Genomic DNA, 14727 nt, shown 5'->3' on the forward strand with positions numbered 1-14727 from the left:
GGGTCACCCAGAATTAAAACCAGAAGTCAAACCACAACCCAAACCACCAGAGGCCCTTTGGCTCACATGTACTCAGACGTTCGTACTATGAAACAGTTCCTTTTCTGTGGTTAAAAACCTCGCTACCGGCCTATTAATTAATCATTTGTCAGAAAGAAGAAATTCCTGTCCTCTTTAAAAAAAATTGACATGCATTGCTTACGTGTGGTAGTGAAGTAACACAGCGATTTATTCCATAAAGTCAAGTAAGCTGTGTGTTGTCTTCCAGGAGATTCAAGTTGTCCTTGCGTAACATGTAGCTCTAACAGTGCACGATATTGTTTTGGTATTGTCTATCATTGTAGTGCCATGGTAGAAGTCTTGGGTAAATAGCCTGAGAAGACATGTGGTTACTAGCAAAGTACTGAGCCCAGAAAGATTGAAGAAAATAAATGGGAAGTGAAAAACATTGTCTTCTGGGATGACATGTTGACAGTTGTCTTTGCGTAATATGTAGGTCTAACAGTACACGATATTGTTTTGGTATTGTCTATCATTGTAGCGCCATGGTAGAAGTCTTAGATAAATAGCCCCTTGAGAAGACATGTGGTTACTAGCAAAGTACTGAACCCAGAGAGATTGAAGAAAATAAAAGGGAATCGAGAAACATTGGCTTCTGGGCTGACATGTTGATCATGCAACTTCTTTCCACCACAAGTGTAAGCGTGCACTGACAGCATCTGACAGCTTTACAAACAAAAGTTGAAAGCTGAAGTTGAAAGCTGAAGTTTATACCTGTTCGGCGGGGTTAGTAAGAAATATACCACTCAGTAACAGAAGCATAGGACCGAAAATTCTATTTTCATGCTATCAACTGCGAACCAAGCAAGATACAGATTTTGTTAGCTTGCTTTATGCAAAACAAATATTGATGTAAAAGTAAATAAATATGGATACACAATTTGTAAGAAGAGCAGAAGGAAGTTTCAGGACGGGCGATCGAGAATAAAAGATGTTGCCATCGGTACCAAACTCTACGACATGAAAACACAAGTTATTTTGGCACCACGGATAGAAAAAGTTACCATCAGCGAAAAACAGTTTGGGAGATTTTAGTTGTTTTGTTGTAATTGTACAAGTTTGGCTGCACCGAGTAAATCGCACATCGAATTCAGCGGGTGCTCTGATCAAGTTACCGCGTTATTTTACCGCGGCATGTTTACTCGCGAAACAGTGAAGCAACTGTGTCAAATGATGCCAAGCTACCGGGTTTTTGTTTTTGTTAGTTTTCTTTTTCTTTCGATTGTTATAAATTTTGACAAGAAATGTGCGAATTCAACACAAAGATCACAATCGCCCAACTCTCAGAGGTTGACCATTGTTTCTGGAAAATCAAAAATTTACTCTCCAAGACAAGGTTATTTATCACCAGGTAATTCCATCGTTTTGGTAATAGCAGCTACTTTATTATTCATCAGCGTCACAATCTTTTGCCGATTTTGGGGGTCATTTTGTTGAAACTCAAGCACGCTTCCAACAGACCTGTTTATTTTCGTGACTTAAGCGTTACTACAAAAATTCTCTCCGTATCACATTTCAACACATGTATGCAAATTTGCTAAGCTCGAAAATTACACAACATGATAAATTTCCAAAAGCTAGAAATTTCACAGAAATATTTTCCAGCGAAACATTTATTGAAACAAGCAACATATTTGCTATAAGAGGCAAGAAACCCTTCCTATTTCAGTTGCGTGCGTGCAAGCGAAACACACAATCACAAAGCATATGCAATTAAATAAATTTCTGACAGTTCACATTCAACCCTTTTCGAAAGAACCTTGACCGTGAATAATAAAGCACAAAAGGGACAAGAAGCTTTCATTCAAGTAATTATTCACTGTCACATTGACAATATTTTTTAGACTTTGCAGAGATGGGTACAAAATGAATGTTACTTGCCAGACAAACAGGCAAACTTTAAATAGATGCGACGTCAGTAAACACTGTGAGACACACAACAGAGATCACAGATCTACCTGTGGTGTTCGATTCCTTCTCTGTCTTTGTTGAACCCGTAAGTTACCAGAGAAATTTCCATTTGGTTTCAGTGTTGTACGTAACACCACCTTAGGCTTGGCGAAATATTAGCAGTCCAGCATATTTTGATTTCGGCTCGACGGGCGAAAGATTCACGCTGTCGAAGTCCATTACTCGTCGCTTTTAAGATTCCAGATCTTTATGTTTCACCGCCTGTCTTGACGTTCCATTCTTGAGCTCCATATGGGTATATTTTCTTTAAAGATGTACTAAAACGCCATTCGCGTTACAATGACTTCCGACGCCATTACAGGTTAATTGTGCAGAGCAAGCTGCGCATTACCCCAGCCCCCTCAAACCTAACAAAATACGCACAGAAGACTCTATGCACAAAGACATCACTTAGCAGGGGAGTGACAGGCAAGACTTTTACCGACACGGAAAAAAATACTAAAACGGAAATCTACCCATTTTCCGACTGGGTTTGGCAACCCAGTAAAAAAACACGAAACTAAACACAGATTCCAACTGGTTTGCCATACTGGCAAGCCAGTAAAAAGACCGTTGGTCGAAAGTCCGCATATTTGTGAAAGGCGCAATATTTTCAATAATAGGGACTGAGATCCGCGACGGCGACCGCGACGAAAACGTCACCTCAAATATAATTTTACATTATCGTAAATCCTTAGCGATTACAATTTCATCTCGTTCACGTCGTTCAGTATGGGCGAAGCATCTCCCTAAAAGCGGTTTTAAGGGTACAAACAGAGAAAAGTTCACGTTTGTATACAAGTGTCTCATTCACCCGTTCCTCTGCCAGTGATTCACGGCGCCATTAAATGGGCCACTGTTGCTATTTTAAAAATTCAGCTTGAAAGAGAGGTTTAGAGGACAAAGAAAAGGAAAGTGGATATGTTAATATATTTCACATTCATTGCAACTTGTTTCTATTGTATTTTGTCCTCACTGCAATCAAGCTGATCAAGCTGAATATTGATATTTCGAAAATGGCCTATTGGAATAGACCGTTTTATAGTCATGTGCTCAGTTACCACTCCTTTGAATAAAAGCGAGGCTGGCATTGACCTTGCTTTAATACAACCTCATTGCTATACATGTTAACATAATGATGCCAAAGTTTAAGTCTTTGACTCTGCCCCATCAAGACTATTGCAGGGCTGTGGGGGTTGTATTGGTTTTAAAAAAACCTACAGAATAGACGGCACGTAGCCCACAAAAGGCCCCTAATTTTAATGACAACATGTGGCCCGGTAGAAAAGCTTGGTGGAAAAACAGCACGTGTAGCTCCATCCTTGTGCTCTAAAGTCTGGCGGGAAAATGACAATGTGTTGATAGTCAGCCTCAAACCAGGAAAACTAATCGCAGGAACAACAAAAGAAAGAATACACGAATTCCAAGTGGACTGAAAACCTTTTCTTTCTGCCGTTTGCCAGTGGTGACAAAAACGCGGGGGGAAAAGGATCTCACTAAGAATCGATATTTACATGAAAATAAGAACAGGAAGCTGACAGAATAGAATTCCAGTTTAATGCAAAAGTTCATGAAATATCCACTTCATTCGATTAGTTACTTCTTGTATTCTTTGGTATACAGACCGGTGGGTTGTCTTGCACAATAGCGTATCCACATCTTGCTTGTCACAAGGTTCTGGCCTGCAAGAGATAAAGGCTGACAAAAGGAGTGCAGTCAGCAACACAGGGCAAACAGAAGCCTGCGGTAGCTCTGTCAACTCGACGACAGGTGGCTCCTGGCTTGGCTGCTCTTGGACCCACCACTGAAGGATACTTACGAAAAAATAACCTTCATTACTTAACTTACATACTCAGTAGTGGTCGGAATATTAAAGCTCTCAATTCTCTTGGTATTTACAGTGATAAATAAGAAACCTAAAATATACTAATATCTCCATTTCCTTTGTTGTACCAAAAACCTTTAAGTAAATATGAAGTGGGCACAACTGGGCCAGTCCACTTCATATTCACTTGATATTTCCTAATAAAGTTGAATTTCGATTAATTGAAACGGGACGGGATGGGACAGGTCAGCTGACGGTGAGAATTCCCTGGGACTGCTTGCAGTCGACTTTGGTACCATCTGCAGTTAGGACAACGCCGAGATCTTGTAAGAACTTGAGGCACTGCCCGTCGTCACTGAAACCTAACTCGGATTCAACGAAGGAGACAGCTATTGAGGGACGGTACCTACACAGCACACAAGCCACGTGACATGAACAGCAGGAGGAGGGAGAAAGCAAAAACAACACAAGTTAGTAAAGCAATAACAACATGACTTTAGATTCACAAACTGAGCATATATCCCAGTTGAACTACTTTCAATTCAACCTCAACAAACCCTTCCTCTATATGTTTCGCTCGTCAAACTAGCCTTGGATACCGAGTCGCGTTTACGGATATCATCCCACAGGTACGACGACCACGAGAATACGAGCAAGACCTAAATTCTGAGTTGCTGGCTTGCGTTAATTCCAGGTTATTCTAGGTTGTGATTACAATTAATCCAGTTTCAAACTAACGTGGACGCTTCGAACAACTTAACCCAAAAACTGCACAGGAAACACTAAGGGCTCGAGTCCATTAACAGTGAGAAAGACTTTACAATAATAATTTATCAGTGACTCAATGCAAAACTTAATACTAACACTAAACGGTTTTCCAGCGATAAACAATTAACAGGCGGATAGCAACAAAGGCACACAAATAAGAAGGCAGAGTTAGCATGAAAATTCACAAACACGCTACATGAACATAATCACAAAGTCTTCCTGAACGAAAGACGCATGTCGTGCCTGAGACAACACAGAAAAAGCATAACATTCAGAAGGTTCTAATAATATTCACCTAAGGGCACGACTTTGACGATCAACCCAATTTTCGAATTTTTTATTCTCACATCTCCTCCAAAACTAAATTTCAATTTTAGGCGAGTTCACAACTCGGTTGAGTGCGATCGTTATAGTGAATACTGACAATTCCTCTGCACGTGCAGATCAGATCGACTGGTGATGTTCAACCACAGCTAAGAAATCCTTCGCGCTCCATTTTTTTTACCCTCGGTTCTAGTCCTTTCAAAAACAATCTTCCCTCTCAGATTGTTCCTCAGCCGAAAACCAATGCCGAGGAATGGTTCGACCGAGTAAGCAACATTCAGGAGACCCTTACTTGGAGAGGAAGAATTAAACGACGTCACTTATTTTAACTCTTTCAAGTTCGACTAATAACTGTAACGATCTAAGCACCAACTTAAGCAGTTTCAAAAAGGCATGAAGAAAAAATGTAGACTTGAACGGGACTCGAGCGACCGCGTCGTACAGCTGTTCCTCACGACGAATCACATTTTAACTGTTGCACATGCGCGCCGGGTTTCTAGACTCGACAAGTGCAAAGAATGTGCTTTACAGCGGTTACCAGTCACACGCCCCTCAACGACATTTTATCACATTTTGAAAAGTAAATTTAAGTGGACGTCAATCAAATGTTTCCATGACGAATTCAACTGCTGCCAAGAGCACGGGACCATTGTCATGGAAAGATTTGATTGACGTCCACCTAAATTTTAGTTTCAAAATATGAAAAAATGTCGTTGAGGGGCGCGTGTGACTGATAACCACTGTAACATTTTAAAATAGACTCCTATCAGCTATTGTCGTTGCGTAGTACGTCATTTTCGGAAATTAAAATTCGTTTGGGTGAAACCAAAAGACGTCAAATAGTTTAAAATGGTCCCAGGAAAGTTCCATTGATCATCATTTTATTCCTTAAAGGAAAATTTTTTCCCAAGCAAGTGAAAAACCAGTGTTTTTTTTAACTGTAAAATATTTGTTCAACAGGCGTTGAACTGCACTCAAGTTGTCTAAGTATCCATCAAAGTATGCAGCAAACCTCAAGAATAAACTAACCGAAGACAATCGCACTTAACCAAGTTATCAGAATTCTGTATTCCGATGTTCCTATTTGCTGACTTAGAGACCACACCGATACCATAATACCATAAACAGTACAAAAGGGGCTGATCGTCAAAGGGCCTAGTAAATAGAGAACAAAAACAACCCACGATTTAACCATGGCCTTGAGGGCTTGAACTCTCTCGCGCTGTACAAAGAGATCTAATAGATAGCCTGACATGATGGGAGCACTCAAATACAGCTGGAAAAAAGTGTGATAATTAGACAAAGCCCAAGCTGAGCGTATTAACAAAGCATGTTTTATAGCCGGGTCGGATTTTTCTTCTTTCGTTAGACGTGCCAAAGCTGTGGTCAGATCTGATAAATTTACGTCAAGGAGAAAATCACACCAAGACTTTCAAAGAAAGAGACCTATTTGACAAGCCATCGATGTCTTTCTAAGGGCCGATTTACACGGCAGGATTTTTGTCGCATGCGACAACAGCTTACGACAGGCCCACGACATGATTTACGATTGTTGTGTACGTCTGAAAAAGTGTTGTAGCATTTTAAAACATGTTTTAAAACGCTGCGACAATCGTTACTCATGTCGTAGGCCTGTCGTGCTTGTCGCATGCGACAAAATCGTATCGTGTAAATCGGCCCTAAGTCTTAGCCTCAAACCTCTTAGGGCCGATTTACACGGTACGATTTTTGTCGCATGCGACAACGGCTTACGACAGGCCCACGACATCATTTACGATTGTTGTGTACGTCTGCAAAAATGTCGTAGCATTTTAAAACATGTTTTAAAACGCTGCGACAATCGTAAAGTCCTGTCGTAGGCCTGTCGTAAGCCGTTGTCGCATGCGACAAAAATCGTATCGTGTAAATCGGCCCTTACGCCTTCTTAATGATTCCCTTTACAGTTAACATTCTACCTTTTCATACCTGTTTCGACAAGTTTCCAAATAGCACGTAAGATATTTCAATAATAATTGCTCGTGTTCAGTTCAATTATTACACTTCTTAAGATGCAGATACTGTAAGTACCTAGTGAGGGGTAACCGTGTAAGAAGTTCTAATAAATCAACAAAAAATAGCCTGTCACTCACGAGGGTATCGCTCATTACAATAGGGAGACAAGAATGCATCACGGATAACACAACTCTTTCTACACTCCTAATTTGTCGGCAAGCATATGATCAAGTAAGGTAGCTGAAACAATTATCAAGGATACCCAAAGTATTTTTGGTGAGTATGTAGTAGAGCAATCTGTAAGCAGTAAATTCGAATATGCTTCCCGGCAAGTTTTCGGCGTATAGGGCTTTTAGCTGTGTCTGGCATTGGTTGAATTCTTCACGATCTCCCTGCAAAGACAAACGCATTGGCAGGAAAGCAAGTCAGGAACGAAAACGTGGAATCAACCAATCAAAAAATTTGCCCCCCATTACAATAAATTTTTCATTGCTTATTAGTCTGCGTTTTGGAATCTCTCGTGATCATTATGAAACGCCTAGGAGAAACCTCGAGATGTATACGAAATCCAAAAAATCTCTTAAATCAGGGCTCGAGACTAACGGTTGCCATCTACCCCACAGGCTAGTGAAATTTCAGTTTAGGCTAGTAGATTTTGAGCTTTCAGTAGCCAATAGACCTTATTCATAAATGGCGGTCACATTTATAATTCTTTTGTCCAAGTGCAAATTAGCCTACCAAGCCTCATTTTAGAGCAAGAATTATTTTCAATCCACTGTATGGTATCGAGGCTTGGTAGGCTAATTTGCAAATGGACAAAAGAATTATAAATGTGACCGCCATTTATGAATAAGGTCTATAGGGCTAGTAACTATTGTGAAGCAGTGGAGTTCTGGACGAAAACAAAAATGAAAATTATTTCGTATGACAGGGGCAGAAGGAGAGAACAGAAACTAAAAAAAAACAGAAACTGTGAGCGGATTCTATGGAATTTACTGCCTTAGAAAATGATAAGTTGGAAAGAAAACTGAAGAGGCAAACACGGATCACAGTTTCCCTGCCTCCCGTTATGAACGATTAATCACGTGTAAAATCATGCGGAACTTCTCGGCTGCTGTTAAAGCCTAGTTTCCATATGCTCGTAACTCCGTCGCAAACAATCGCAAGCACCTTCCGATAACTTGATCGCAAACAGTTTGCGTAAATGGAAACACCTTTTATGTTCATCTCCGACCAATCGTAAATGATTGCAAACAAGACGCAAGAGAGAAAATTCTCTATCGCTTCGTGTTTTTCGCGATGAGTAGCGACGCAAAAGTGAGGAAACAACGATATGGAAATATTTAATAGTAGCGCGGGTTGTGTTTGCAAATGTGGATTTTTTTTCGTGACAGTTTTCATTATCGTCACCAGAGCCTCGGATCGACCCAAGGCTCTAAGAAACTATGTAGTGAGAACATGCGTCATAAGGTTCTTGTAGCCAAAAATTGGAGCCAAAAATTAGAGATGCTTTTGATTGTTCTTCACCAAAACCAATGAGAAGACCTTTTCTTTCATTTATTTTATGGTTCCTCAGAGCTGTTCTCTCCCTTCAGTCAAGAGAAGAGTTCTGGGGTCGAGATTGGATAGTTTTTGCAAATGAATGAAACTGCGCATGACGAGACTGGCTAGTGCAAATTTAGATTTGGCTACTGAAATCAGACCTGATACTAGCCACTAGGCTAATGGGCTGAAAAGTTAGTCTCAAGCCCTGTCTTTACGACAGCAATTGCTAATAAGGTGAACTGACCTAGTTGGACTACATTTCATTTGAGTTTACAATATGGTGTGCTCCTTAGAGAAAAACCACAGCCTCTGAGAAACCCGGAGGAGGAAAAACATTCCATCATTCATTTCGTACTATATATCTATAAAACATGTGTCGAAATGACTAACCTTTTCTAAGGCTATTCTAGCATGAGTTTCGTAGACTTGAACTGTGAACGAGTCTCTAATTCCCTGCACCTGGTAAACACAGAAAATTAAAACCCCTCAGCATTACACCATAATAAATATGTATGGTGGAACTTTAGTCTCGTTGTTAGAAACAGTTGAGAACTGTCTTGTACCGTAAGATCCTGACGAACAGACTTAAGCTGTTCACAAGCATAGGCATAGTCTTGCCTCTGCCTCCATCGATTCTTTATATTTTCCATAGCCTTGACGAGCACTTCAGCGGGGCGAACAGTAGATGGGTCTGGCGCCTAAAAAGTGAAACATAAAGCAATATTTAGCCGTAATACAGAATTTCAAAATTTGGCATTCTCGAGAGAAAACGACATGGAAGGCCCCAATAATACATGTAACAATAAATTCCCAAATAGGGTCACAAATTATACTAGAGTATCACGTGTACTTTGATTCAAATCAGGCACGTAAAACACATTCAGAAGCAATTATCTTGATCCTGGACTATCAAATAATAACATCAAACTATGTTTATACGTGAACAGACATGACTGATTAGAGTATAATGTGAAGTGCTAGTTTTGTACCCCATATGAACCACATGAGCGTTAGCCCTACTAATGGCAATGGGCAAACACAAGGACAGAGAAAAACTCTGACCAGGGTGTTTCTACGTCATAACTAAACCATAGTGGGGACCTTAAGATCTATGCCGGAGACGTCGACAAAGACATCAAGAAAAACCAAGAGGTTTCATTTTTTTAACTTTTTTCGTAATCGCTCAAGACAAAAATGTACGAGAGTTCCAAACGCAAGAGTAGAACCAAATGGCGCTGAGTCATTGCTCGCGCTCCTAAAATGAAGTGAAGTGAAGTGAAGTGAAGTAAAGCAAAGCAACCATATTTAACGTCGATAATTCGTAACGCGCCCGGTGTCGCTTTCCAGGAGCGACACCGGGCTTAACAACGACGAAATGAGAGCAGCAATGGCAGACAGATTGATCTGGATGAGGAATTTCATCATGTCACCGAACTGAAGTTCGGATGCACCTACTACTACTACTAATACGTAACAGTAATTCAACTGACAAACCTGATGTCGACGGTGAGCTCATTTTATTCCCCCCTCTCCATCAGTGCTCCGTTTTACGGGTATTTAAAGCTACTTAAGCTACACAGAACGGAGAGTGAGTTGAAACAAGGATGTGAGATCTCAGGATCTCTTGCACCAAGGACGTGAACTAACCGACTGTGCCATCCTTGCTCCTGGAGGCGACAGAGCCCGAGTTCAAATAGCGGGTCAGGAAAATGTTTTTTCAGGTTGCTACAAAACAACTCCCGGAACACGGGAATTTCAACAAAAATTGCAATTTGTGACTACGATGAAGAAAAATAAAAAGGAAAAGGAACGAGCCCGAGTTCAGTGGTCTCGTGGCTGCCTACGGCAACCCACGGAATGAGGAAATACGTCGCTACTTACCGAAGTTAGTCTAAGATAGGGCTTCTCCAGGTCTTGACAAGTGCCAACAACATGATACTGACTCCAATCCATCTCCTCGCCATCTTCACATGACTAAAACAAACAATTAAAATCAGATATTACACTCACCTTCCTCATAGTCCTAGGGTTAGAAGAGATTAGGGCATGATGAAGCCTGCTTTCATCGCAAACAAGAGAGCCACTAATAATACTGGCAAATACAACAATTTGAAAGGAGGATATGGAAAAAAGCTGCTTTGTGAATGGGCCAGAAAAAAGTTCAATCTTTCTGGCAGAACACCAAGAACATGACTCCAGCTGACTAGAAGGGAAAAATAACTGACAAGGGGGACAATGATCAAACAGATGTAGGTGACAGAGATCGACAGTGACTTGTCTCCAAAAGGAATGGTGTAGTGTTTGCTGACAGTTAGAACAGCATCCCAGTATACAGCTGTACATTCATTATCATTTATACAATAACATGTATTATCACAGAACAGAGGGAGAACAATGAAGTTAACCCCTCTCACCATCATCTGTATTGTACTGAGAATACTTGGTGTTGTGGATCGCTGTGGGTTTAAAGACGCTTTAAATCTTTCAGCCCGTTTTTGGATTTTTTCTTGTGCCTCTGGGTCAGCACTTGCATTGTAAACTATTTTTTGCCTGAAACAAATTGAATGTAAAAACAGTCGTGAACACTCTAAAAGATGGTTAAAACTTCATTTACAGTAGTATATTTATAAATGTAAAATTTCCACCGGAAATAGCCTTGATGTACAGCAACATTGGCATAATTGTATCATCCATGCATGAGTAAAAGAAAATCACTGACGATGTTTAGTCAGCTTATTAGGTAGCTAATAAGAAAGCCATCCGAGTGATTTAGCGCCTCAACTTGCATTTCATCATCATAAAAAATTATTACCGCTACATTAATCTTAGGTCTATCATTTTGATTGTTTTAAGTAATTAAAATTAATTAATTATAGAATTCTATGAAAAAGAACTAAATTAAAGATTTGATTTGATTTGATTTGATTTGATATGGCTTCTCCCCATATGTGCATACAGTACATGTAACTTGAACTACTAACTGCACCAAATACATTGTTTAATTAAAGTGTTATACGGTTTCATCGTAGTTTTTCAAATCATTCTACAAGTTTGAGTAACGACAATTTCGTCACAGTTCTTTTTATGATTCTAGAATTCAAGGAAGCGTAACTGTCATTATAATTATAATCCAGATCAATTAATTATAATAATTATAATCCAGATCAAGGACATCTAAATAAAGCATTGACACAAAACTGTGCAACATCAGTGGTTATTCATTACGTTATTTGAGACTAACAAACTTCACCCTTTGCAGAATGTTACATTTTTAAAAACCGGTGGCCACAATTTGCCGTACAAATTGACTTTGTGTTTCCTTTAGCTTCTGTTTCGAATGGTACACCACCATATCCGCCATGATCAATGCCCACTATTCACGACGCCCTTTTCATATTCAGTACTGATTTGTAATCTCCCCGCCCTGGACAAACTGAATTCCACGTACAACTGTACTTAACATCAGGGGCAGCTGTAGTGCAAATTATTACTTATTTACTTAGAGGCTGTTTATTTATTTTTTACGTTGCTTGTGGCCCAGTGCATTCTGGTTAAATGCAATGCACTCCAGTTAAACGTAATGCACTCTCGAATTCGAGAATTCGTCGCAGCTTGCATACTTCTCCCTAAATCCAGATTATGTTGCTGCTCGCTCGCTTCCTTGCTCGGCGGCAATAACTTTCGACTTTAGCAAACTCCTACATTGCTTACCCTTTTGCATTCTTCTTTCCTTTCGGTGTTTTCTGACCTTTGCCTTTCTGTTTTGGGGATTTCTTTCCAAGCCTTTTATTATCAAATTTCGGTCTCATCTTGTTCTCTGGACTAGGGCTTCTGCTTCTACTTCTACTTCTACTGTAACTTCTGGAATGTGATAAACTTCTGCTTCTTTCTCTTCTTCGTCTGGTTGCTGGTGGGGATCTCCTTCGTGAAGGATGCCATCTTGGTAGCTTTTTCTCTTCTTGTGGAGATCTCTTTAAGCTTACCATAAAATATGAAAAAAAAAATTAATGCTTTCACGGCAGATACAGCAATTCCAGAAAATTTAGTCCCAACATCAGGTGGCAACAAGCAACCTTAGATTTTAAGGACTCTCGGGAGGATGCTTGCGATCCCAATAAGACTGTTCTTTCAAGTGCTGCCAACTCTACCCCAGCTTTTATGATGATCAGTTATCATCAGCATGTACACTAGATTTTATCCACATGTACCGATACTTTTCATTCTGATCAATTAATACACGTTAACCCCAGCAAGCAATACTTTTTATCATTCGATGTATTTCCTTCTTTTTCATTGGCCGAGATCCCACCACGTGTCCTGCAAATAATATCCTGCTCATGCGTTATTGAAACCACACTCTTGTGTGAAAATTGCAGATCGGTAAACTGTCGGAGAGCATATTAAAGCTTCTTTATCAATGAATACCACATTTTTCCCTCTCTGGGATTTGGATTTCAAGTCCTTGAAGACTGTGAAAATTTTCAGCTTTGTTTATGCCTACATTTTGTTATTGAGCGTTTGACTGTAAGTACAATTTGAAGTCTACAAATAAAATTATGCTGAGAAGGAAACAAATTGATTTTTGCCAATAGAGGTTTTGCACAGCAGCCATGTTGCATGGCAGGAACACTAGATTCTTTTTCCTATGGGAACAAATGTTCTTTCTAATGCAAACATTTTCATTGTTCCTGCCATATGCATGCAACATGGCTGCCGTGCAAAACCTGTATACGCGACTCAGCTTACAGCTTCCCGAAAACAAAAATAAAAAACAAACTCAGTGATCGAATGATAAATAATTATTAAACTGGGCTATCACAAAATAACATGATTGGTGTCTGCTTGCCACTGACAAATCACGATATTTTGCTCAACCTCGCCCAATAATTGTTAATTATTTAGCCGCATCGTCACCAGATCCACTGAAATCAATAACTTATTTGTATGAGATTGTGAGTTGTGACAATATTTCTTTCTTTTTTTCTCCTTTCCTTCATCCCCATGTTAACCTCGCTAACTTTACCGGCATTGTTTACTGAGATATATATAATTTTACCAGTTTCTTGCCCAACAGAAGCTTGGGCTTTTTCCCCTAAAGCCTTTATTAATTTCTGGTTGGTTGTAACTGTTGCTTTCCACCCTAACAATCATTCTTACCTTGGCAATTGTTCTTTATTCCAATCAACGACCCAAGCAGTTCCATCTTTGAATGAAGTTGTCAGCATATTTTTCAGGTATTGCTCAGTCTGATCTTTATCTGATTCTGTTTCACACTTTTCGAATGCTTTCTGGACATATTCCCTATACCGACAACACATCATTTGCACATCAGTGATTTGCAACTAAATAACATAAAATTATTACATTCACAATTCCAAACATCTGATTTTAACTTTTAAAATATGGAGGCAGTGGGGCCCAGTGGTTAGGGCGCTTGCCTTGAGATCTGGGGATCCCGGGTTCAAGACACGTGACCAATAGTTGAATTTGTTCCTGGTAGTCCCTGGTTCAACTTCTCAGCTGCGCTCGTAAATAGCCAACTGGTTTGCCTCCGGCCAGTAGGGATTCTTAACAGTCGTTGTTGCATGTTCTGTTCTGCCGAGATTGTGTTGCACTGGCCTGAAAAGCCCATCATTATCCGGCGGGGTTAGTATCTGGATGGGCGACCCTGGAGAAGTTATGAAATCTTCGAGATGCATACGTGTAGTTACATTATTTTATTCCAACAAAATCAAGTTGCACTGTCGTTGTAAGAAAAAAAGGTGGAAACATTCTTCATATTACGCTAATGGCTAATCAGTCTAGGGGACTTCGCAAGAGCTGCAAGCAATCACGAAGCGTTTTGACTGCCAATCAGATCATGAGTTTGGTCCGCCGACAGTCCGGAATTTTAGTGAGTGACGACGTAAGAGAACACACATGTATTCAGAGCGAAGCTAAAATGGGCCTGATTGCAGGTTAATTCTAATGAGATCTCTGTTATACATGTAAATTGTTATAAAACATATACCTCAAGCTTGGTGGCCATTCCTGAGCAGACAGAGAGCTATCATCCCTGCAAAAAATAAATAAACAAAATAATTTAAGAAGCAGAATACATCTTGAGAAGAAAATACAGAAGACAACACACAAATTTTACTCAATTTATTATGAGCTGTTAACTTCCTTCAAAATGTTGTGGTCACTGTGCAGTAATGTTTTAAGTTTGAGAACTCGGGCCAAAACGACTTTAAACAACATCGTCGCTCTTTGGAGGTTGGGTG

At 39.9% G+C, this 14727-nt stretch overlaps 1 protein-coding gene across 1 annotated transcript in view; it reads right to left on the reverse strand.

Annotated features, from left to right (window-relative positions):
- Positions 1–3549: 3549 nt before the first annotated feature.
- Positions 3550–14727, reverse strand: part of LOC138059300 (leukocyte receptor cluster member 8-like) — a 30817-nt gene continuing 19639 nt past the window's right edge. Inside the window, exons 6-15 of the mRNA XM_068904868.1 lie at positions 14475–14519; positions 13622–13765; positions 12176–12442; positions 10879–11014; positions 10346–10438; positions 9028–9162; positions 8855–8923; positions 7182–7311; positions 6112–6319; positions 3550–4241 (exon numbers count right to left, since the gene is read on the reverse strand). Of these exons, the coding sequence (XP_068760969.1) occupies positions 4082–4241; positions 6112–6319; positions 7182–7311; positions 8855–8923; positions 9028–9162; positions 10346–10438; positions 10879–11014; positions 12176–12442; positions 13622–13765; positions 14475–14519 (1387 nt within the window). The 3' untranslated portion in view covers positions 3550–4081. The remainder of the gene's footprint in view (positions 4242–6111; positions 6320–7181; positions 7312–8854; positions 8924–9027; positions 9163–10345; positions 10439–10878; positions 11015–12175; positions 12443–13621; positions 13766–14474; positions 14520–14727) is intronic.

The sequence above is a fragment of the Montipora capricornis genome, chromosome 8 (assembly GCF_036669925.1).
Source record: "Montipora capricornis isolate CH-2021 chromosome 8, ASM3666992v2, whole genome shotgun sequence".
Lineage (NCBI taxonomy): Eukaryota > Metazoa > Cnidaria > Anthozoa > Scleractinia > Acroporidae > Montipora > Montipora capricornis.